Source organism: Triplophysa rosa, linkage group LG5 (assembly GCF_024868665.1).
Source record: "Triplophysa rosa linkage group LG5, Trosa_1v2, whole genome shotgun sequence".
Classification (NCBI taxonomy): Eukaryota; Metazoa; Chordata; class Actinopteri; order Cypriniformes; family Nemacheilidae; genus Triplophysa; species Triplophysa rosa.
In genome coordinates, this window is record NC_079894.1 from 28,535,731 (window position 1) to 28,561,330 (window position 25,600).

The 25,600-nt window shown below is 38.2% G+C and overlaps 2 protein-coding genes across 5 annotated transcripts; both read right to left on the reverse strand.

Moving 5' to 3' along the window:
- Positions 1–1,985: 1,985 nt before the first annotated feature.
- On the reverse strand, positions 1,986–10,377 carry irf4a (interferon regulatory factor 4a). 4 transcript variants are annotated; one of them, XM_057333939.1, is made up of 9 exons: positions 9,743–9,779; positions 9,057–9,256; positions 8,207–8,393; positions 7,229–7,320; positions 6,927–7,083; positions 6,063–6,164; positions 5,094–5,489; positions 3,827–3,939; positions 1,986–3,259 (listed from the first exon to the last, which is right to left on the reverse strand). In XM_057333939.1, exons 2-9 carry the CDS (start codon positions 9,252–9,254, stop codon positions 3,116–3,118), a joined length of 1,389 nt encoding a protein of 462 aa, XP_057189922.1. In that variant the 5' UTR covers positions 9,255–9,256; positions 9,743–9,779; the 3' UTR covers positions 1,986–3,115. The 4 variants fall into 4 exon arrangements, with proteins under 4 accessions (XP_057189922.1, XP_057189923.1, XP_057189921.1 ...); XM_057333940.1 differs by lacking the exon at positions 9,057–9,256 and having other exon boundaries at positions 9,743–10,377; XM_057333938.1 differs by lacking the exon at positions 9,743–9,779 and having other exon boundaries at positions 6,927–7,059; positions 9,057–9,736.
- A 594-nt stretch (positions 10,378–10,971) lies between these two features.
- On the reverse strand, positions 10,972–25,273 carry dusp22b (dual specificity phosphatase 22b). The gene is made up of 7 exons (XM_057333979.1): positions 25,088–25,273; positions 19,098–19,131; positions 18,947–19,029; positions 18,149–18,198; positions 15,154–15,228; positions 13,317–13,488; positions 10,972–11,552 (listed from the first exon to the last, which is right to left on the reverse strand). The coding sequence occupies exons 1-7, from the start codon at positions 25,106–25,108 to the stop codon at positions 11,430–11,432; spliced, it is 558 nt and encodes a 185-aa protein (XP_057189962.1). The 5' UTR covers positions 25,109–25,273; the 3' UTR covers positions 10,972–11,429.
- Positions 25,274–25,600: the final 327 nt, after the last annotated feature.

Below are 25,600 nucleotides of genomic sequence, written 5' to 3' on the forward strand. Positions count from 1 at the left end.
CATGTGTGAGATTACTGGTTTGCGTCCTCAGAAGAAACGTTTTCACATCTTATTGATGTTTAGGAGAAACAATTGGAATATTTAAAAGGATAGTTTGCCCAAAAATAACAATTCTGTCATGAATTACTCACTCTTTTACGGAGCCCCTTTAGGGACATGGGGTGGAAAAAATATGAGAGGGAAGTGAAAATATATTTTTAAAGGTTTTGCGTTATCTCGCAAAACTTTTGCGTTCTATAGCAAACAAATTTGCGTTATCTCGCAAAACATTTTGCGAGTTCTGACAAACACTTCATGTTTAATGTCCTGCTGGCAGAAGTTAAGACTAGCTGCGTACATAAACATTGGTCTATAGTCGCAGATTCCCGGATCAATAACTCGTGAGCTAAACATATTATAACACAAATGACACCTCATTCTATGTTACGTAAACAATGAATTTGAACTTAATTTCCCACAAATCGAGCCTTGTATTGATCTCAGGCCGGAGCCGGCTGACACAAGTCCGAAGGGATCGTCTGTAAAGTGCAAAACCCGAAGATCATTAGGCTACAAAAAATAGTCATTAACTTCAGTGCTACATACTGTAGTATAACTAAAACCAGTTTAAATTCAGCAGGAGAGCATTAATGTGTAAACTGAATTTGGTGAGACCACAGTGTGTAACATTTAAGTTATTAATGACTATTTTTGTAGTAACGCTTTTCGGATTTACAGTCACTTTGAAGACGGTTTCTTTGGACTTGTCCATGTCGCCTGCTCATATAGAGATCAATTTATATTCTCGTTTTGAGGAAGACTAGGTTGTAGATCATTGTCTAAGGAATTATGTGTTATTTGTGTTATAACAACGTTTAGCTCACGAGTTATTGCTCCGGGAATCTACTCTGAAGCGCTCCATTGTTAATGTACGGAGCGGGACAACAGGACGTTTGAATGTTTTGCGAGAGAACACAAAAGTTTTGTGAGATAACGCAAAACCTTAAAAAATATATTTTCTCTTCCCTCTCATATTTTTTCCACCCCATGACCGTAAAGGGGCTCCGTACTCTTTAGCTGTTCCAAATCTGTCTTTGTTTGGTTGAACACAGATGTTTTGGAGGAATGCTTGTAACCAAACAGTTCCTGGACCCCATTGACTCCCATAGTAGGAAAAATGACAATGGAAGTCAAAAGTGCCCCAGAACTGTTTGCTTTCCTAAATTCTTCAAAATATCTTCTTTTGTGTTCAACCGAACAAAAAAACGTACAAAGTAATTTTTCCTACTATGGGAGTCAATGGGGTCCAAGAACTGTTTGGTTATAAGCATTCTTCCAAACATCTTTCTCTGTGTTCACCAGAACAAAGAAACTACAGTAGTGTAGTCACCCACATCACAATGGTTTTTTTTACATTGACCTTCAAGCACCTACTACAGTACACTTGTACCGTGTGTACACCAACCCCTCCCATTATTATGGTCAGTTAGCAAGCAGTTTATGGTGGCCGCTCTATTCCTCTATGGCGGAAAAAGCTTCCAAACTTCACCTGGTCTGTCGAGACCATCAGAAAAGAAAACTGAAGTTGGAGCTCTTTCGTGAACACCTAACTCAAACCACAACCATAATCAAAAGCACTTCCTATTCTATGAATTAAAAACAACAACCCTGCACTCGCTTTACTGTATTTTTACTTCTGCTCTAGCTTATGTGCTACTCACTCTTGCTGGCTCTTGTATGAAAAATCACTGTGATGTTTTATAATGGATTAAAGTGTGTACTTAATATACATGTTTGTTTACTGTATTTGACAATAAGAACAAGTATTGTCAATGTAACCAAATGTAGTCAGGTTGATTCAATATCATCTCAGTTTTCATTTCGATAAATCAATATTCACTTCACAAAAAGCATTTTTCTCTGGTTACTGCACGTAAACAATATCTACACAAAATTCTGTAAATCGTTAAAACAAAAGCATTAAAATACAGGTCATAATTCTGGAAGAAAATTATCTTTATTTAACATTAGAAAAACAGATTAAAAAATACAACCAGAGAAACCGAGTCAAATGAAAAAGACAGAAAGATGCAGAAAATAAGACGGCATGTGGGAGGTCTTCTCTATGCTTCATTCACACATCTAACATTATCATCACAGTTTTGTGGGCAGTAACCTGCGTCCCATCGACACTCAACATATGCTCACGTGCAAGTGTGCACACACACATAAACACACACGCACACGCACACACTGAGGAAAACAAGATTTTGCTATGATACCATTATTGACTTGAGATCCTTACTCACATGCAGATAACAATCACGCATACACACCCACAAACTGTTTCTTAGTATTTAGCACTATATCATTTCTTGTCACATGCCATTCAGAGAAATAATTTGATTACATTCAAGATATCTATACAACTATACAGTACATTCGGCTCTGCATATAGATATCTACATACATGCAGTATAAATAGTCACATAGCCGAATTTACATAGAAAATATAGTCAATTCTGTTATCTGATCAGAGGAACGTAGAACATAGCAAAGGAAAATCAATAACTTCTTTAATGAACTTTTTTCATAATTTATTTTATGAAAAAACAGTTGTTCTTTCTTGAATGCTCAAATGAAACATTTGGAAACAGCAGGCTGCGAAACCGTGAGACCACAAATGAAAATATATTTTGTTTGTCAAGTTGAGTACCTAATCTTAAATACATCAGATATGTTCTTTGTTCCAGAATATTTCTGTATTTAATGTGATATAAAATAACAAAGGAAAAACAAACACGTATTGTGGTCTCAGACTTACTTTCATTTGCTTTTTGATGAAAATTAATTTGACATTTCATACAAAAATGAGTGTGGCTAATACTGTTTCATCATTGTTTGTGTGAAGTGCTGGATTTTCTTTCCCAGCGTGTTTAGAACTGTCCAACACTGTGGCTTCTAGATACTTGGTCAGGCAATTGCAATACAATTTCTTTCAAGTCAATGGTCCTCCATTTTGAAACTGTTGGTCTCCTCTGGTTGTTGACCAAGAGGTTTCGTGCAGAGGAGATATGCGCTGCTGGGCTATGACTCTCGGGGGAGTATCTCAGGAGTTGTTATTATTATGATAAGCTTACTCTTGCAAGTGTTGGAGGCTTCTCTGGTAGTCCTCTACTGGTAAAGCACCTGGACTCATCTGGAGCTCATATCCGCGCAGGTAGTGACCGTTAGTCTGGCCTGCAAAATACAGGAGCTGTCTTGCAAACATGGGCTCCACCTTTAAAACGAGAGCAATATTCACCATCAGAGCAGAAAGCCAACACACTGTAAAAACAGATTTGATGTTTTTTGTTGTTTCAACTTAAAAAAATAAGTTACCTTGTTGCCTTAAAATTTTAAGTTAGTTCAACTTAAAAATATTAGTTCACTTAATAAATTTGTTGCAAACTCGTTGTGTTGACTAATATTTTTAAGTTGAACTAACTTACAATTTTAAGGCAACAAGGTAACTTATTTTTTTAAGTTGAAACAACAAAAAACAACAAATCAGATTTTACAGTGCATCCATAAAAGCACTGCTGCTGTAAAACAGGTCTTTAAGTCTATCAAGTCCTTTATTGTAGAAAGATTTGCCAATATTGACTAGTATTGTTTGTCTTATTACTCATACGGATGAAAATTCAAGAGTTACTTTTGTGATCCATTCAAAGAATGCTACAATCAACATAGTCAATTTAGATATTTTAGCAGCTTGTGGAGAGGCATTTTACTTGTTGGCTGGAAGTAATATAAGCATGATATATGACGCTGTTCTTATGAAACATAAGATGTGCCACGCTCTAACCTGAGCTGTGATCATTTTGCTTTGCCGCTGGGGGTCGGGGAACTCATCCCCAAAGCACAACACCACCTGAGAGCGTGGCATGGGGCGGCCGTGGTGAAGGAAACCTTGCAACTCTATGTTGAGAAGAAGAAAATCATTTCATCGTTAAACAAAAACCTGCAGCGATTGTAACACTCATGGGTCACACACGTCACCTCTAACACAAAAAAACAAATCATGTTTGACGTAAATATCAGCAATTCACATCATACTTAAGTTGGCCTACCATTTCCACAAAACACACATATAAAGCAAAGTGGTACACGATTCAATGTAAACTGATGAACTTAAAAGTCAAAAGATATGCTTTAAAGGTCAATACTCTTCCCATCAAAAGAATAAAAAGTCCAGATGAGCAATAATGAGAACACATGACCCCTTAAAGCCCGTTCGCATAACCTTCTTCTAAACCGGTGACTTGTATTGAAATGCAAATGAACTTTTGCAGGTACATGTGATGAGGTGGTCAGGAAGATGATCTAAGCGTTTGCTGGGAAGTTTCAGTGTCAAGCAGCCGTGAAACATGCGACATTAAAGCAGACCCAATCGTGTGGCAAACATGTGGCAAACCACACACAGCTAATGAAGTCGTTAAAAGGCAGGTCTTCCCCTGTCACTACATATCCAATTATTGGCTTAAACAAAAACGCTAACTTGACAAACTCAAACTTAAAACTCTTCATCAACATCTCTACACACAAGCAAACAAGGAACGTGCATATTAGATTGAACCGCTTGCACGGGAATCATTTGCAAGGATGAAGTCCATCATCGGGTGATGGGCCTTATTAATAAGCCATGAGCAAAATGAAATTCTCATTGTTGCATTAATGCAGAATAAATGTATATGGAAATGATATTAACAAACAGCAAATAACAAAAACAGCAGAACTCATTTCTGTCTAACTTGTTCAGATGTAAATCCTTTGCAAAACCATTTTCATATGGACTATGGCATTAATCTCCAACCTTAGTAGAATACTCTCGTTCACAGAAATAACAGTGTTTTGATACCCAAAATTGTGCATCTCAGTTTGGCCCTTACCTAAAGAGGACTTCACATTATACACATTTTACTTTATTCTGCAGACAAAGCCATACTACTCTTATCTTTCAACCCTCGAAATGTACCTTCCACTCAATTCACAGGCAGGCTGTTTATCACTCACTCCAAATTGGCTTCATTCCAAACTCGCTCTACTGAATATAATGGAAAATATGTGTTAACCTGAGAGAAACTGTTGGGTGTCCATCAGCTTACAGGTCTGCTCTTTCTCCAGCTTGTTCGGCTTGTCTGCATAGGGAGCCAGTGGACCTTCCCAGTACACTCTCCCTTGGCACAGGCGCTTGGCATACAGCCCGTCGGGTGCCACCCACAACAAAACGCCACGCTCCAAGATATTGGGCAGTTTCTCAGCCCCGCGGCGCTGGGACTGGGGGTATGGGAAGGGAAAGAGCACGGGCTCTGCCCCACCATAGAGTCTCTCCTCAGAGGAGGGAGAAGATGGGGACGCGGGGGATCCAGGGGATGGAGAGGAGGAGATTCGACAACCCTCAGTACTGCTGGTGGTCACTTCCTTAACAAGAGACTCGCGGTAATAGAGGGAGACGTGTAGTCGACAGTCTGCAGAAGAAAGAAAATAAAATGCTTTTATATTTTTTAACAATACGATTGGTGCAAAACAGAGTATGAAACTGCCACAGCGTTACGCCATTGCGTGTGGTTACCAAGGTTTTGCTATATGACCGCTAGACCAGTGGTTCTCAAACTTTTTTGTTGTAAGGCCCCCTTTGTGTAGCGTGCATTGCTATGCGGCCCCCAAATAAAGACTTATAATATTAAACTTAAAATTTTACTTAAACCAAGAAAATATTCAGTTAAACAATGCTAAAACATCAATTCTTTTGGATGGTGGTGTTGTTTTTCTGATGTTTGATTGCACAAAATGTATGATAAATATCTATATTTCTAAAATGCCACAAAATCTGTGGCCCCCTGGAACCATCTTGGGGCCCCCCAGGAGGGCCCGGCCCCCAGTTTGAGAACCACTGCGCTAGAGTATCCTGCATGGTTTCTAGCGCATTTATACTGCAGGTGGTTTGATCATCCACCAGACAGAAACAAGCAGCTCACAATGTGAGGAGTCCATCACCTCTACAGTACACAAGGTATGGGAAAACACCAGAATTTCTTTACCTGAAATGGCCATGGCTTCAGCAGATCTCATATTGGGGTCCACTGCAACAGGATGGCTTTCTGTAGGTGAGTAGGTATAGAAGGATCCAGAAAACTGGTATCCTGGAAAGTGTATAAACATTAAATTAGTGGACTTGCCACAGACAGCATCACACATAATTCAAAACAAATGTGACATCCGTGCCTAAGAATATAACTCCATGAAATGATACAGTTGGGTTTTCTACCAGACCAGACCTCACAGGTCCAAACCCTGAACCCTGATGATTTCAATAAACTGAACTGTGGAAAATGGTGAAATTATTCGTTTCAAAAACAGTGGCTAATACGTGTTTTTGCAGTTCTTGGAAATGGTGAAAATAGAAAGCCAATATGTGTGCATTGCTAATTCACGGCACTCTTATCTGAGGCCATAAGCAGAGACCAAAACACAAACCAAGAAACCGAATAGTGAAACTCAGACTAAGGCCATGTTTATGTCATCTTGAGAGGCCAATGCCACAAGATCAACACTCTAATTCTGTCTACGTTTTTTTTACATCAACGAAACCTACAGTAGAGTAAAAAAAACACCCGGGTATATCTACTGTATTACACATGTCCACTGTATTTGGGACACCTTTTATGAATTATAACCATAAAGCACACTTTAATTTAATCTAATGTATTTATCCATATTTGGGACAAAGCATTGCAAGTAAACATCAACTAGCTTGACCAATAAATAAGCAACATGATTTACACATCCATTTAAATGTCTTATAATAAAGATTAATATTGATATTTTTTGAGCGGAATGGCATATACGACTAACAAAACAGTAGCTTTTAATGTTGTATTATGTGAGAAGCTTGAAGCAGGTACCGTTGTCACAGGGTGCGGCGTGCCAGGGTAAGGAACGTGTTGGTGGATACGGACACTGGCCGTATGGCAGCTCGGCATGAGGAGTCTGGGGATGAGACTGGTCGGCGATATATTCCCTCCAATCACGTCTCTCCTGAGGAAGCATATATCCAGACATCTGACCGAGAAATGAAAGGTTTTTGAGTCCTAACCTTTGCACTTGTATAGTCAGCTGCCTGTTTCATCTTCGCCACTTACAAAACGGATGCACTTTCTGGTCAGTTTCTGACAAGTGTGATATCACAAAGGTAATGGCATCTTACCTGAGGCTGTAGGGATGGATAAGGCGAATGCATGGGATAACTGATAGGGGTCACCGGTGCCGCACTGTCTTCCATATTACTGGCCTTCGAGCCTAAAAAACAACACACGTTTCACAACAACAAACCTTTTCCTGCAGACCAAAGTTCTACGCATTTTGGATAGCTCCTTAATCTGCTCATTTGTTGTATCAGTCATTTTTACAATGTTTTGTGCAAAGAATTTCAACATTTAGCAACTGATGACAGCTTTAAAAATAACGATAATGCATACATTTGTTTTAGTAAACTCATTTAGACATGTTGAAAACAGACATAAAACACAATGAAACCTGTAGAAACATGTAATTTACAGAAAATCCGGCATCTGCAACAAAGAACTCAAACCAACGTTGCATGTGTTGTCAATGTAGAACTCTACACTTTGTAGATTTACATGCTCCAAGAATAGTAACTGCAGTAGGGCATGACACTATCTTATATGTCTATGAAGCTGCGGTCGGGTTCATGAAGCACTTACAGTACTCTACGGTCAAACTAGGCACCTTCATCGATGTGACCTCACAAGTTTATATTATGCACGGTCTGAGGGGTGACTTGTGCTGTATGCACTTGGTAACCGAAGGTCTCTATAAAAAGCTTGAGGGATTTAGCACATTTAGTGGCTTCCTCTTAGCTTCCTGCTACACATATCAGTGGGGCAAGCAACACTACACTCAATGTAAATTCATAGCATGCCTTTACCTTTCTTGCTTAAAATCCGTGTCTTCCTAGCACTTATGTATGTATGTCAATATCTGAGGTACTAAAAGGAAGTGTGCAAGCATTGTATACAAAATGTTTCTAAAAATACATTTAATTCATTTAAAGTGCAAGATCAGATGGAAACCGTTTGGCATTTTGGGAACAAGGGAACGTCAAACCAACAAATATCTAATTTCGCAACTATAAGAAATAATTTAATGGCAAAAGGGAAATCACCTCTCTTTGCTCCCTCTGGTATTATTCGGTAGACCTTGTAAGGATCCGATATGTCCAACTGGCTTCGCTCCACGAGTTCATCAAAGTCATTACTTTTGTTGAGGGCACAGCGCAGCCGCGTCTTCCATGTTGGAGGGTCAGGCTTGTCCACACCTTCTCTGTATTTTCCCTTGAACAGGGCCCAAGCCTATGACCAGCAAGAGCACAAAAACACGACACACAAATTTGAAGATGAAAAGAAGAGGGAGGAAATCAAGAGAAGAAAAAGACGATCTATAAACAGAAAATGTCATGGATAATTTGATTGCGTTTGCGTATGTTTTAGGTAGATAACACATGGGATAAAAGCCGTATGCCATGGGTATAGATCATAGGAATTCTCATTGCTGTTATTCTCTACACCAACATAAACATGAAGTATCAAAATGTCTCGCTCTAAGCCATCAACAATGTTTACAGTCCAATACGCACAACACAAACCTTGATGGCCCCAATACATATTCAAATCACAATTAACAATAGCATTGGATTAGAAAATGTCAAAGCAAAGTGGCATCCGAAAACAAATGATGCTACATCTTTTTTTAAACTAGAGTTTTAAGTAGATATACAGCTACATACCCCTAAAGTTTACACAGGTGGTGTGAACTGCTTTCATGCTTTCTACTTCTTTCAATTGCAATCCTTTTTAAACATTTGAAGTGCTTCTTATTTGTATAAAAAAAACATTAACATAATAAAAATGGTTCCATAGTATAATAGCTAAATAAGTATTTTGTGTCTAACATTGTATAACAAATCCTATGACGTTTATTACAGTGATGACGAGCTCTCCATCCTCATCACTCACCTTGAAAAGCGCAGCATCCTCGTCGCGGTTATAGTCCTGCTTCCCTGCGTGTTTCCAGGGAATTCTAAAAATGGTTTTCTCATCATTTTCCCAAACCAAACCGGGATACTCCCCGCTATCAATCTGATCGATGAGCCATTGCCTAAGTTTGCCATTCCCACAACTGACTGACATGCTGCAGTCTCCATCTAAGTTCATGTCTGCCAGGAATGCATGCGGGAGCAACGCATGCACATGCAGCAAGCAAGGAAAAAGGGGTTTTAATTCATGCATATTCCGAAACTATTTTTATAGAAAACAAGGTGTAAGTATTCTTGTAACAAATCAACAAGTCCCGTCAGAAGCAAGGGTGAAACACAAGCATCACCTCGGAGTCAGACGGTATGAAAACAAATGAGTGAATAAAAAACAATAAATGAAGGTCTCAAAGAAAATATTCCGAAACAACATTTGTGTAGCCTACAGCAAACACTCTATTAAGCATGAAAACATGGCAGTTAATATGTATAAAAGTAGTTAAATTGCTTATGGTTCGTTGAAATAGGAATTTGTTGTCTGCTTCAAATTCATTTGGATTAACGGTCTCCTTAAATAGATATTGAAAAACCCAGTTACTTTAATGCCAGTTCAACAAGTTGCCCACATTTGAAGTTATTCAAATAATAAGCTACAAGCCCGAGCCTTACCTTTCTGAATGCACTCAGTTTGACTTCACTGTCAAAGCCGACCCAGCAGAAGGTGTTTCTAATCTTAAATAAATATGTGATAGGTGGAGATGGGTGGAGCGTTACGGGGAAGCGCATTTCTCCAGCAGCGCCATTGAGAGCTACAGACTTCAGAGAAACGCGGCAGAACCGCAAGAATAAACATCCAACATACGGGAAACCCCTCCGAGACAAACACACACAAGACGGAACAACAAAAAAAGTAATAATAATAATAATAATGGCAAAAATCTCCCAGGACTCATCATCAGAGTTATCCTTGCGTCTGGCGTGAGCTTTAATAAAAGTGTGCAGGCGCCAACAGCTTCATCCGTGACGGATTACTTTAAAAACATCAATGAAATATATATGTCACCGTAATTTTTTCGATGGGGAGATATTTATAAATGTACACTTCCTTAAAAAACAGGATTAGTCATATATATTTTCATAAATATGAAACTTAAAGTAGAACGTTAAAGGTGTCAGGCTAAATCAGGCTCAATGATGGTGACTGTGCTGCCGCCTAGTGCCGGAGCGAAAAGTTCGTTTCTATCAGCACGGGCATTGGAAATATACATTTATAATTCTCATCTCATCTTATAGTTATTTTAAATTCACATCCTCACTTTTCTTTATTCAACTGTATCGTATTATGTCGCGTTCAGGAAGCTGTAATTATAATGTGCCAATTGTATATTTTTTCTTCATGAGCTTTTTGCCCGCTAGAGTAGTGACCAAAATTGGTCTAGAAAATGGTGAACATTTGACCTTGTGTTCAAACTTGTTGTAAGTAGTGCGTGGAGTGTAAACTGAAGCTGAACTTTTATAAACAACTGAATAAGAATCGAACTTTAAATCCAACACGTGTGCAAAGCTTACCGAGTTAAGGCCTAGGAGAGTGACGACAAAATATGAATACAAGAGAGGATCAAGAAATATCAATTACAGATCAAATTGAAGTCAATGTAGGCCCATGCTTTATTTTCTATGAACTTTTTGCGTTCTCTGTGCATTTCTCCATATTCGACAATGTCTGCTGTAATTTTGCCAAATAGTTTTGTCAAATAAACAAGTGTTTTTCTCTATTTTTCTGCAAAACGACTTATATTTTGACAGTTTCATTAAAGCTGGGGGTCATTAAAAGCAAATACAATGCAGAAATGCCATCCAGACATCACTTTTGGCCACTACTGTAAATGCATTTACTGTTCAGTTGACAAATGAAAACGTTTTCTTTTTATTACGAGTGGATAATTCCATAGATAATCATCTAACTCACCTAAAATCAAATTTGACATATAATTCACTTAAGATCAATTTAAGTTTCATTGGTAAAGTACCAAAGTCACCGAACTGACAACCCGAAATGGAAATGCAAAAGTTCACTCAGTTAAACACTGCAAATCAAACTTTTTACAATATAACTGTATTCAATTTCCAAGAACAAGAGAACACAAAAATGCCTTAAACATCACTTTAGTAGCAAACATTAAAATCTTTCCTGAATTATTTACAAAAAAGTGCCCATACTTGAAAAAACAGTGCTATGCCATCGCAATCAACATGTCATATTCTTATTTGACATAACAGTCAACATAAGTCTTTGAGGAATGCCATATGGCTTGTCGATTTGTATTCCCTCTGTGGATTGGACGAACAGTCAAGATCAGTCTCTCACGTGTCCACTGTCCTGTCCTGGACTACTGGGTATCTGTGCGAGCAGGGCACGGATGTCCTCCTCATCATTAAAGGGATTTTCCTTATACTCCTCCTTCAGCCATTCTCTGAACTGAACATACATGAATAATTATAATCCAGTGTAATAAATGCATGTAATACAGTTTAATAAAAAAAACTCACAGAAACTAGGATTTACTGAGGTTTTGTTTAATGCAATACTGTATTCCATACAGCATATGCAACTCCTTTAATGCATCTGATGAAACATTCTTATATTTTAAGTAATTCTGCACCAATATATTTCCAGGATATTTGCCTAATAGGGATTTGGTTAATGGGTTAACACGTTTACATTATGCAATTATACTAAGAAACATGACCCAAAAGTAATTTAAATGGACATGCCACTAACATACAGGGCAGTCGTGGCCTAATGGTTAGAGAGTCTAAACTTTGGAATAGTCTTCCCTGCACTGTCCGGGAGGCAGACACACTCTGTCAGTTTAAATCTAGACTAAAGACGCATCTTTTTAATCTTGCATACACTACTCTTCCATAATATAAATCTTCTGAGGGTTTAGGCTGCATTAGTTAGATCAACCGGAACCAAAAACACAACTGATGTACTTGTTGCATCAAAGAGTACAGAACAGTACTCTACTCTCAGCCAGTCTTGTCTCATTGTTCCAAGGTTACCACAGCGAGCAGGATGCAGTTCATGGCCTGACCTGATGGTAGAGCGGAGAATGGGAAGTGGGGACCTGACAAGAGCTGAGATGATAGAGCTGGATAAAGAAGGACGCGGTCTCTTGACATGTCTTCACCACAAAACTTCAAATGCTATTAGATTATTAATGATAATCTTAAACTATAATTTATTTTATTATTAAGTTTATTTATTTTATTTAGCCTTGTTGTGCAAGTTCTCTGGAGCTTGTGCAGAGGCAGCAGCTTTTGCCAGAGGGGAACTGGAATCCCCTGGTTGGGCCTGGGTTCTCCTGAGGTTTTTTTCTCCATTAGAGTTTTGGGTTCCTCGCCACCGTTTGCATACTGTTTTGCACTGTTTGCCTGGCCGGGGGGGCTGCTTTAGAATTTTAAAGTTTTTACTAATATTGCATATAGGAATTTATAGTCTGTTTAATATTTGACCTGTGCTTCTCTCTCCTTTATCTTAAATGTGTGCTCTCACTGTGCGTGCATGTCTGTGTGTGTGTGTGTGTGTGTGTGTGCGTGCGTGTCTGTGCGTGCTTGACTGTGTGTGTGCGTCCGTGTGTCTGCGCGTCCGTGTGTGTGTCTATGTATGTGTGTTAGTACGTGTGCATATTGTGTGTGTGGAGTGTTTTGTATGTGGGTATGTCCGTCTTCTGTGTTTTTACCTTTTTCTTGTTTTCACAGGTACAACTTTAATTGTTTTGCTTATAGTCAATATGTCTCATGTACAGCTGCTTTATAACAATGAAAATTGTAAAAAGCGCTATATAAATAAAGTTGAGTTGAGAGTGGGACTCGTGACCAGAAGGTTGCCGGTTGGATTCTCAGGGCCGGCGGGTAACGACTGAGGTGCCCTTGAGCAAGGCACATTACCCCTACTTGCTCCCCGGGCGCTGCAGTGATAGCTGCCCACTGCTCCGGGTGTACGTGTGTTGACTACTTGCTGTGCGTGTGTTCACTACTCTCTCTGGATGGGTTAAATGCAGAGGTCACATTTCGGGTATGGGTCACCATATCTGACTAATAGGTCACTTTCACTTTCACATAATTCGCATTTTCAAACATTGAAACTAATTCAAGAGTTTGAAATAGCACGTTTGGGTTAATATCACAGGTTGTATATTACTCTGACACATTCATAAACACCTTAATCTTAATTTACCTGCTGTAGTTGGGTGGTTTCAAACTCCTGCAGCTGGGTCTCGAAGCCCCCGTTTGGTGAAGCACAGGGTCGGACAACTTTCACTGCAACTAGAGCCTCCTGCCATCCCAGACTAGTCACAGTCATTACATACGCCACCACCAGTGTCACACTACGTGAAACGCCAGCAAGACTGAAACAAATTAAATTAAAGGTAAAAAGCTTTCTGGTAGCGGTATACAACGCCAAGGTAAATTTTCAGGGAATGCACACACTGATGTAACATGTATGGTTTGAAAGCACTGTAAGTCACATTGTGTAAAACCATCTGCCACATGCATTCATTTAAAAGTAAATGTTAGTCGCCAGTCAAGTAATGAAGTCCAAAACATGCGTCTCAAATATTTCATCATAGTTACCATTTTAATTATTGGTCAGTATGATGATTTATGAATAATTCATAAGATTTAAGCAAACCTGTAACCTTAAGTATTACATTAAATGTATCCATTTGGCAGACACTTTTATCCAAAGCAACTTACATTGCATTGTATTATACATTTTGTTTCTGACTATGTGCAATCCCCTGAGATTGAACCCATGACCTTGGCAACGCTAGTGCCATGCTCTAACCAATGAGCCACAGGAAAGCTTAAACATCGGAATGTTACTTGTCCTGCGGCATTATGCTTCAGACATGAATGACATCATTTAACACTTTATAAGTGTAAATGTGAAACACTGCCATAAACTTAAAGTGCAGAAGAGACCAAATCTAGGAATTAGATTACAGATAACAAATTGTTTTTATAGTTCTTGTACAATTCTGTGGTGCTTATCATTGTGGTAATATTTATTGTCTTGTAGCATCAAGGTTTAGTGTATATTTAGCTCAAGTAAATTTTGAGCTTATATCATTCATTGCGATATATTGCAAATAAACACAAACTGTACACATTTTCACATATTTAAAAAATTATTTTCCAATTGTCACTGTCAAAAAATTCTAGAAATGTCTGTAGCACAGGGAAGGTGAGATGAAGCGATGATGGGTCAACTACGTCTGGTTCAACAAAAACGATCAAATGTACACTTCTGAAGTCTTGGATGACTCATAATAGTAACTGTTGTGTTAAACTGCTGTTTTGAGCTCAGGGTTATGGCAGTACCTTGTAATATCTGCATACGAGTAATTTGCATCATTACTGCAGCATTTAGAGCCTTGAACAGTTTTAAACATGCGGACCAACCAACTAAGAAATAAGTGATACATCAAATGTAGTATTTGTCCTTTTCATGTAGAAATATGATATTTGATGATATTTTGGTTGGTGGTACATTACAAGTCAAATATACAGGACAGTGCCTGTCTTCAAACAACACACCTGCGTACCTACATTGTAATATTGAGTTTAGATCCTTGGCGAATACAGTACACATGAAGTAAAGAAACTCAGAGACAGGACTACTAAATGTATATAAAAACACTAGACGTGAGTGGGTGGAACATTTGAAATAAACACTATTCAGTAACTCAGATTTTCTCAGCATGGCACAGTCCCACAGTAGTACCCATATGATTTATAATATTCTCATATCAAACAGAGGCTGATGTCTACTACCGTGTTTGGGGAAGTACAAAAAAAGCCTTTCCCACTTGACACCTAGTTATCAGCTGTTCACATTGTCACCCTGAGCTCAAATAGTTCTTTGCGGTATCTTGACTGCGAGCGCATTTTAGTTCCGTTTATGGTTCGGTCATAGTCTTGGTGCAAGCAACCATATGTGACAAAATAGTACAGGCCTTCCGTGCAATACAGATTTTGACAGTGGAGGAAAATACAAATCTCTCACTTACCAGTGAACTAAACAGCCCTCTCCTTTCAGACGGGATTCATGTATGAACATTATGCTCTTTTTAAAATGCTGCATACTGTGGAGGCAAAAACAGAAAGATTTTGTTGTCTTCGTTGAGGAATAACATAAGCCTATATGTTAAAGGAATGGTTCTTCTAGTGGGGGCACACAAGGTCAACACGCAACATATGACGAAACACGCAACTAGTCACGAGACTAGAATGAGATTCAGCGTTACGTCACTGTATTTGAATGTATCGTGCTTTTGCAGATAGCTAAATAACACATAGCTTCGCTTCAGAAGACATCTATTAACCCATTGTAGTCATTACTTGATGATGAACGGATGCACTTTTTGGAGCTTTGCCATGTTGAGCCCCATATAAGAAGATAACACAAGGGCAATGTGACATTTTTGTGTTCAACTGAAGAAAGTCATATATATCTAGGATGACATGGGAGAAGAGTAAATAATATATGTTTATATCCGGGCGAACTATTCCTTTAAGAATTGATTATGTGTGGCATATTACAACACAACACATTTACTATAACAGGCAGGGGCGACTCTAGCAATTTTGGGCCCTATGAAAGAATATGAGGTTGGGCCCCCTAACGCACCAAACATACAAACCAACCAACCATCCAAAATCTTTGTCTGCAATTTAATAATACATTTATATTTTCTATTACATTACTACTAGTACTGTTACTACTAATAAAACAGATCTCTGGGGAGATCTCTGGATCTCTTAGAATCGTCCTAACATCCCCCCCTTATAGCTACGCCACTGATAATAGGTGTTGCCATGTAAACAGTGACCTCAGAAAGTATTTGGATATCTAAGCCACACGCATAATAAATAAATAAACACATAGTTCACATTCTTGATGCTCATAATAAAGCCCAGCTAGCACCTTGCCCAATGTGCAATAAAAAGATTACAGGTCATAGTAATTTGACCACATTACACGCATAAATGTCCTTAAAATGTTGATAATCCATTAAAAGAGATCCACACGAGGGAAGATATATTTATTTATTTTTTGCAGTGACCATGCTATCAATCTTGCTGTTATTTTTTTATTTTGCATTGTAGTCTACATATTTTTAATTCACAAAAACAAATGTATTAAGATTTTGCCTAGGTTTGATATCTTTCTTGCTGAAATTTCACTCATTGTAAAATCTTGATAGCAATAAGAATAACACGTTTTTTAAAATGTATTATAAATGTACCATTTTTATTACTAATTGAGATTTTCCTTATTTTTGATTTTCTTGTCCTTTGATTCTTGTTCTTTATATTATTGTAATGTGGTGCTGTTCCCTATTTTGGAATATTATTTAAAAAATCGTGACGGAGAGGACGAGTCAAAGTCAATAGTGGCTGTCTGTCCAACGCTGCCAAAGCAGCAAGTCACCGTATGCAGAAGCGTACGAGCGTTTTAACGTCTCCCGATAATGTAGATCAAGTATATGAAAATAATCCATATGAACCAATGCAGAATACGAAAAAGGAATGTCATTCCTTTGAGCAAAAGCAGAAGGGTAGCCTTCTCGTCAAAGTCGGGGCTCATGTTTGCAGAATGGAGCACAAAATAATCTCTGGGGAATGCAAAAGTTTTCTGAGGGAAAGAAAAATATTTTGGGGGAAACGCAAATGCTTTGCAAAGAAACGCAATGTTGGGGAGGGTAAAAGATTAAAAATATTTTCACTCCCTTTCCAATTTTTCCACCAGTATCCCTTTAGTGGCTCAGTACCGCGTCGCATCTGTTTTGACAATGTCAATGTGAGATAACATGGTACATAATCAAAATCATACTAGCCTAACTGTAAAGTTTTAAGATAAACGCAGCCACTATCTCACTGCGACCTCTCTATACATGTCTTCATTGAACACTGTGTGGTGCGCTTTAGCATGCATGGATTTTACTTAGAGTGATAATTTGAAAAAAAATTATTTAGCGTTTTTAGTGGTCCAGTTTTAATGAGAAACCAAGGGACCCCCAAGTTCATTATTTTAGACCTTATGAGAGGTCCATTAAGGCTTATGAGGGGTCAACAAAATATGTTGTCCTGAGGACATCAACCACTGCACAACTCCATGCACAATAATGACAAAACAGTAGTTTAAGATAAGGCAGCAATATAATAAAATATAAATATGAATAAAATGAAGGGGATGAATACTTTTGCAAGGCACTGTAACTAACTGATCTAGTCGCATTTGTAATCAGGCACAGAACAGAGTACCTACTGCGAGTGATTTACGTCAATGGAATTGCTTAACGGTCCGAAGCATGAGGCATATAAGGATAACGTCTTGAATACTATTTTGATCATATCAACAAATGATAACTTAAATTGATATTACAGGCCCAAATCAGCTGTTGTTTAACACTGCGCAGAGAATGACTGGCTGTGGTTTTGATTCAGCATGCACAGAAGAAACAGCATGGCAGATACAACAACGTTTCCTCCAGAACATACATCCTTCTGACAGGACCAGGATGAGAAAGGGCTGGGTTTGTCCAGTTTGGTTAAAAGGGTCAGTTTCACATTACGCATTGCTGGGTTTCACAGGCTCAGAGAAGTGACATGAGGCCTGATGGTAAAGGGGGGATATAAATAAAGGCGTAGCAAGACCAAGGCATCACTGCAGAACTCAGCTCATAACTTCCTTCCTGCACTGCGAGGGCCACAAGAGGAAGTGTGCGTGTGCGTGTATGTGCACTCACACACAGTTCATGCATGCAACGAGGTGTGTCCATAATGGCATGAAATAACAAAATCACAAATTGGGGTTATGATCTCAGTAAAAACATATGAACATAAACAGTACGCGTTGGCGTAAATACCAAACCTTTCGTAAGCATATGTACTTTATGAAATACATGTGTATCTTTAGTCTGACACAGTGACTCGTGCTGCCCACTGGTGGCGAAAAGAAATCGACAATCATGCCCTCCGATATGTATTTAGCCTACTTACAGGTTTTGTGTGGGGGAATCTGCTGCTGGAATACAAAGATAAGTCATCTCCTAAACAAAGGGATGAAATATAGAAATGTTTATCAACACACACGGATATTAATAATACAATTATAATGTTATCTTTAACAACACATGGTCAAAGGTTTGGACACACCTACTATTAATGTTTTCCACTCTCAAGAATAATAGTAGATCATCAAGCAATGTAAAATAATACAAAGAGGAATGAGACAATTAAACAAAACCAAAACAATCCTTTTCAGAATTCGTCTGGATTACATCTAGGGGCATTCTCTCAACCATCTTCCAGAGGGATATTGTGGGATGCTTTTTAAACAGTGCTTCAAAAATTCCATGCAAGCAAGAATTGATTTACTTATTTTGTTTGATTTAAATCATCAGGCTGTTTGTTGTTGCACGTATTGTTTCATGATAGCTCTTTCGTATGTGTACAAACTGATACCTCCAAGACTTCAAAACAGGTCTCACCTGGCCAGGTAATTACACTCAGAGCTATACAATTAACATGCACAGTACAGGTGAAATAAGTAATGTTCACACTGAGACATGCAAACTTGTCAAACGTGCCTTGGCATTTCTAAGCACCATTCAGGACACTGTTGAAACCTGCGTGTGCATTTTTCAGGCAAGTATCAAGAAAGTGAAAACACACATACAGTCATCCAACTTGTAAATGCAAATTACTGTGCGGTTTGATTTACAGATCAGTAGCGAAAATGTACACAACAGAGCAAGCTTGTCTAAATTGTTAAGCTACTAAATGATACTTAGATACCTGTAAAATTGGAGCGGCAGTATCATGGATGGAGAGGATGTGTGTGATGTTGTTTTTAGCCAATTGTTCCCGGTCTCTGGCATCTGTAAAAAAAACATTTGATTATTCTTTTTAAAAACTCTTTCGATGATTCAACAATTTCCATTCTTACCTTTAAAATTACCCAAGTACAAGTCTGGCAGAACCTGGGACAACACAAGCAAGTTTGTTTAATCACAACTTAAGGCCAAATAATACACAGTACAAACATACAAAAACACAACTTAAGTGTTAAGTGATTTGCGTGTAGTCACTTAAAAGCAATTTGAGGGATTTTTTAATACGCAAAACCAAGTGTATGGCATGCCTGACATGTGCTCTCTCACTCTCTCAGTGTACAATATATTGTCAGTTATAGGGATGACCACCGGCGCTGCAGGTTTTTTCACAATAAAACGGTTGTGGCTAGAAGGGATACAGATACGGCCGGAAGTGATGCAAAATAACATTCCAATTAGGGTGACCACCCGTCCCGCATTGCGTTGTACCGCCCCAGCAAACACAAAAACGTTGTGAAAAGGTTGTGATAACGTTTCTATCCAACGTATTTAATACGACAAAATGTCAGGGGTTTTTTACGTTATAAATACGTGATTTCACAAAGTGACAGAAACGTTTTTTCAACTTTGCTTTCACGTTGTTAAGTCACCCTGGGACGTTTTAATAACGTTATTTTCACACATCTTATGTGGCGCTTTTTTGCACGTGTTCCCAACACGTTTACCATCCAAAAAAGTGGAAATAACTAAAAGAAAACGTGCTAATCAGCCAAACCTATAAGGGTCTCCATCCTTTTGGTTGTGCATTGAATGTATCCCACCTTGCAGTTCATTATTCCTCTTTGAAATGTAGTAAATACAGAAGGCTATAACGCATATTTGATCAAACACTTTCTTTAAAACGATAACAACATTAAAACATCACTGGACCAGAAACAAAGGTATGCAAAGTCTTACGAATTTTATTGACAACTACAACAACAATGCATGTACTGTATTTACTGCAAGGCAATATGAAAATAGTCTCTGTAATATATTTATATTTTTAGAATAGAAATGATACAATAAGGCAAATGTTATGAACAAACCATAAAACATTTAATAACACAAAAAAACACAGGCTATATCTTGAGTTGAAAAAATAAAATACAAACATTAGGAACATATATTGAAAACAAAACGCCTATAGAGCCAGGAACACTTTTAACAGTTTTCACTAAAATTAGGATGGAATTTGATCATAACAGCTGATCTCTTCTTTTGTGGTCAGCCTCAGGCGTTGTTTACATTAGACAGATACAATCGTTCAATGTGTGGTGTCTTAATATTTATAAGCCAGTCGTTATCAGTCGTCTTCACTAAGATTGTATTAAACGCGTTTAATATTTAAGACTAATATTGATGACGGCTGCACTAGAGCAGTAGTTCTCAAACTTTTTTGTTGTAAGGCCCCCTTTGTGTAGCGTGCATTGCTTTGCGGCCCCCAAATAAAGACTTATAATCTTAAACTTTTAATTAAACCAAGAAAATATTCAGTTAAACAATGCTAAAATATCAATTCTTTTGGTTGGTGGCGTTGTTTTTCTGATGTTTGATTGCACAAAATATAAGATAGATATCTATATTTCTAAAATGCCACAAAATCTGTGGCCCCCTGGAACCATCTTGGGGCCCCCCAGGAGGCCACGGCCCCCAGTTTGAGAACCACTGCACTAGAGACTGTACACAGAAACAAAAGAAATGTTGACAAAAATAAAAAAGCTATTGTTGTGTTATTATATTGATGTTTTTGAATAACCAATAATTGGAAGAACAAATGCAACAACAAACATTATATTAAGCTATGGAATTTTTTAGTAGGCCTAATATATACTTTCAACCACAACAATCATTATATCCAGAGTTTCTTTATCGAGCGTGTGCAGAGGTCGAGTAAAAGCAGACTGCAGAAAATAACGTAGAGATCATACACAACCTTTCGAGTCGCCATGTGATCATCATGTTATACTGTTTCACATGCTTTGTAAAGTAAACTTCAGACACCGGCTGCGGAGAAAACGCATTCCTGCGCGGCTCGGAGGCTGCAGGTAAACGGCTTGCGGTTGTTACGCGATCAGGTTATTTAGGACGCTTTGTATTTTTGTGATGATTATTTTCATTAATTAACTAGTTTTTAACTTTTAAACTGCATTAAGAGACGCCGTTTCTGTTTTGGTGCTCCGGACTTATGCATAACTGCATTAAAGTTAAAACGTTTTGAACGTTTTGAATAATAAATGATTTTCTTGACTCTTGTTTTCATTACCATACATGAAGTATAAAACAAAAAACACATAACCTTTGAAAAAAGAAAAATCTGAACATCTTGGTTGCTTTACTTTTGGGTCATATTACTGACAAAACGGGAATATAATACTCACGAGTACATAGATTAATAAATCTGACATGTCAACAAACAACAGAACGTCTTTGACAGTCAGAAAGCAGCACACACCTAACAAGACTCTTTTAAGAGTCCCTAAGTGTGTAGTGGTCTGACGCAGTGGTTAGGTATGTGCCCCTTTCTGAATGTCAAAGACTGGAATCGGTTCCAGTCGCAAGAAAAACTTTTGAAGTGTGTTGTGACTAGTTTTAGAATGTTTCAGCTAGTTCAGGGGTGGGGAACCTTGATCCTGGAGTGCCACTGTCCTGCAGTGTTTATCTGCAACCCTAATCAAACACACATTACTGGAAGCGTCACTGCAGGTATGTATTGGAGTAGTTTGGGGCTAAACTCTGCAGGCCAGTAGCCCTACAGGATCAAAGTTCCCCATCCCTGAGCTAGCCCTTAATGTGTCCCGGCTTAAGAAACGTGAATCCTATTCAACCTTTGTACTGTTGAAACTGAAATATGCCACATGCAGCCTTGTGCATTTTAAATAACTGTCATCAAAACTGTAGCTATAGTTTACTCTCAGAAAATACTGTCAGACCCTGCAGTCGTGTGGATAGTGCTACAGACATGAGGTGCAACAGCGCTTTGGGCGACCTGATTTCAAGACCCGGGTCGCGGTCCTTTCACGATCCTGCTGCCCTCTTTCCTCTTCATCACTTCCTGTCTGTCTCCACTGTCCTGTCAAAAATAACAAAGCCAAAAATAAATATAAAAAACTAACACCTGTTACATTGTACTCGATTGTACTGTACTATACATTGTACTATGACAAAATGGCTAACCATTCTTTTTGCTGAAATCGAGGAGATAGTGCTACTGGAAAAACAAGCACATATTTGCATGTTAGCTTAAGTCCACTTTTGCAAAAATGTAGACTGTGTATAGGCCTGTTTAGCAGCAGAAGTAGCAATAGATTAATTCACCATTATGTCGTTCTGAAACTGTATATGACTGTATATAAAAAGGTATTTTGAGAAAAGTCTCAGTGGTTTTGTTACCATAGATTGTAAAACAACGGGGGTCCAATGTTGTTTGATGATCAACATTCTTCAAAATATCTTTTTTTGTGTTCTGCCGCATAAATACGTACAGGTTTAGAATGACATAAGGTTTAGTAAATGATGAACATTTTCATTTATGGGTGAAATATTCCTTTAAACGATAACAGGACTTTAGGGTGTTTTTTATGTGCAAAATGGACTTACTGATATTAATTGTGAAAAACAAATACAGTTGAAAAGGTCAATCTTTATGGTCCAAACTACAGCTAAAATGGAAGAAATGTAAGTTTATTCAAGTGTCCTTTAAGTGATACTTGTGATTTCACAACCACGATGAATTCTGCTTAAAGTGGTAAAGGAACTGATGAACGTAATAAACTACTTAAATGACAATGTATTATTATTTTTACCATGGCAAAAAAGAAAATGAACCCCACTGTTACACATTCATTTCATTTCAGAAGATAACTATAGTTCTCTGCCCCCATAAAGATAAAACTGGCAACTGAATTCTTGGCAGCATTATATACAGATAACCGTTAGGGCAATAGGCTAGCCCTTTCCCCCACAAACACATCCTTATTGTTTTACGTATTGTATTAATGCATAACGTGTTGTGTGTTGTATATAAACTATGGGTGTGCAGCCAGACATATTGAAGTGGAAGGGAAGTGAGTTTTCATCAGTGTGTGCATGGAATTGGTTTGGGTCAATCTGAGTGACTTTAAACTTCTCAAGTAGCGTTACAATATTCACTTACTGTAATGAGACGTGAACGAACAGACCAGAATGACCTGAAAGATAAAGAGCAATATATTAGAAGTCACATTTACACGGACACTGAATAGAAATGGCGTTACCGTTGCAGGATTTAAACGGTATTTAGGTGTGCAGTGGGCCTTAACGTAACTGGAAAAAATGTGGCTCATTTACTCAAAAGGACAGCCCATCAATTTTGTGTAAACGTAATACGTGTGAAAACGGCGGTTATTTATTTTTGTGAGGTAAAATGCTAAAGGAGAAAACAAATTATAGTCACATAATGAGGTTGCTTTGTATAATGACATTGATGGTTTTTGATAAGTTATAGTCTAGAAAAGCAAAGAAACTGGTTAAATAAAAAGTATCTTACCTCAGAAAAAACACTCTGAAGATGACCATTCAGTCAGACGCTGCTCTGCTCGAGGTCTGCTCGAGCTGTACGTGCGCGTGCTGGACACAGACCCCACATTTATAAACAGCTGTCAGTTTTTTGTCGGGGGCATACCATGCGAGCGAGAATTGAGTTTTGTGACAGTAAGAGGCATTAACATGTCTAAAAATGAGCGGAAAACGCTGCCGCTCCGCTTTCTTCTTTTCTCCCATGGCCTCAGAATAAGCACAATGTTGTCTACCGTTGCTAAGCAACCATGAGCCCCACTCTCCTTGAAGACGAGGATGTTTTGGGAAAGTATAGCCCCGAAAATTCATTGAAGTAGCATTGCTAGTAGATTTAATTATGAAGACAAGCAACAGAAAACGCCTATTTTTATTTCACTTTATTTTCAGTTTGCCTGAAATAAAAAAATGTTTTGATTAATTTATTCTATTTCAGACTATATCGATGGGGTAATACATGAAGCGCAATCGGCGTATTTAGTATGTTTGCGTGCACGTTTGTGTCTGTGTGCTTACTGCCAGTTTCAGACTTCCACCTATTCAATTCAGTCCCTGTGAGTCAATGTTTTATAGCCTAAACTATTCTCCCCATTTTTTAAGACCACTTAGAATAACTGAATAAAGGCGATTTTTATTTGTTGAGATATAGCGAGTGCAACAAAAGTCAACAAATTTTAAACTATTCTGAGGAAACATTTAATAAAAAGCCATAACCCAATAAAACCAGGACAGTCTTGATTTCACAAACCATGTCCTGCCTTCTGAAAAAAAATCACTCAATGTAGGACAACTTGCTGGCCTGTGTCTCCTACACAGCACCTAGCAGCCTTTGTTCTGGATGCTTTTCCCTCAAACATTTTCTATAGTCATTGATATATATTTGCACACGCACGCACGGATGCCTATGGAATATATTCAAAGATCCAAGATCATGCTAACCGCATGCACAAATTGTTAAAAGCGCTTTATGCAGTTGCTAAGATGTTTCAAGTCGGTGTTAGCACGTTGCTATGTCGTTACTAGCGTGTTGTGGGTGGTTGCCATAGCAATAAGCATGCTTGACCTTTGCTTGCTTGTTCCATTTAAGATAGTGGCTGTGCGGTTACCAGGACATTGTGGGTCCTTGCTTACTGCCGCAACTTGTACATTCTCTCAAAAGGTTGTTCGGGTAACGCACCTCATTCATTCTACAGGATTTTCGCCCTTTTTATCGTCTGTCTCATGAAAACCATGAATCAAAATATCAAGAAAAGTAACATCACCCGGATGTTTTGACATTGAATGTGTCATTCATGTCTGTCGATCGAAGTTAAGGTTAGAGGTTGGTTCGCTAGCACAATGTACTGAGCAGAAACAACACATCTTAGATAACACCTCTAATAATAAAACGTTTACAACGAAATACAACGTTACGTCGTGTCTTTGTTGTGTGGTTTGTCACAATTTCAACACCGATGATCGCATTCACTTAAAGTTCAAAACGTATTTGCAGAAACAGGAAGCCATGTACCTTATTCACTCCGTTCCCCATGTCACTGCGTTTGCTTTGCTAAAGCTAAAAATTAAGTGAGTAAACAATAAATATGCTTAAAAACTGGTCATCGGGATTACATCCACAGTTTTGATCGCTAAAAGCGTTTACGCTCCTCAGTTAGTTACGTCCACATAGCTCAACTGTTTTCATTTTTGACGAGCCTCTCTTAAAGGCACAGTACACAAAGTCCATAATACAGGCACACGTGACAGAACATATTGTTTAAAAGCTAGTTTTGTCAATAAAGTAATGAATCGTATGTAGTAGAAACGTTTACTGCGTGTGTCATGATAAATTGGTAACGTGACCAGGCTGTTTTGGAGTGAACTAAAATCTTACAATTAAATTAAAGATATAACATTGAACTTTTTTGACATGACAGAAAAACTGATTGTGGTTTCCAATAACTGTGATCCCAGGAACTGGGCTAGATATGAATATATTTACATTTTTATATTTTTATAAGTAGAAATGTAAAATATAAAATTG

Bases quoted from the DNA above. Each gene is read 5' to 3' on its own strand.
- dusp22b (XM_057333979.1), bottom strand. From the start codon at position 25,108: ATGGGGAACGGAGTGAATAAG. The intron at 15,229-18,148 runs GTAAGTAGGCTA...TTGCCTCCACAG, and splicing joins GATTCCCCCACACAAAACCT to TATGCAGCATTTTAAAAAGA. The intron at 11,553-13,316 runs GTAAATTAAGAT...ATGTATGTTCAG, and splicing joins AAACCACCCAACTACAGCAG to TTCAGAGAATGGCTGAAGGA.
- irf4a (XM_057333937.1), bottom strand. From the start codon at position 9,329: ATGCATGAATTAAAACCCCTTTTTCCTTGCTTGCTGCATGTGCATGCG. The intron at 7,321-8,206 runs GTGATTTCCCTT...GTTGTTTTTTAG, and splicing joins ACCAGAGGGAGCAAAGAGAG to GCTCGAAGGCCAGTAATATG. The intron at 7,084-7,228 runs GTAAGATGCCAT...TTTCTCGGTCAG, and splicing joins ATCCATCCCTACAGCCTCAG to ATGTCTGGATATATGCTTCC.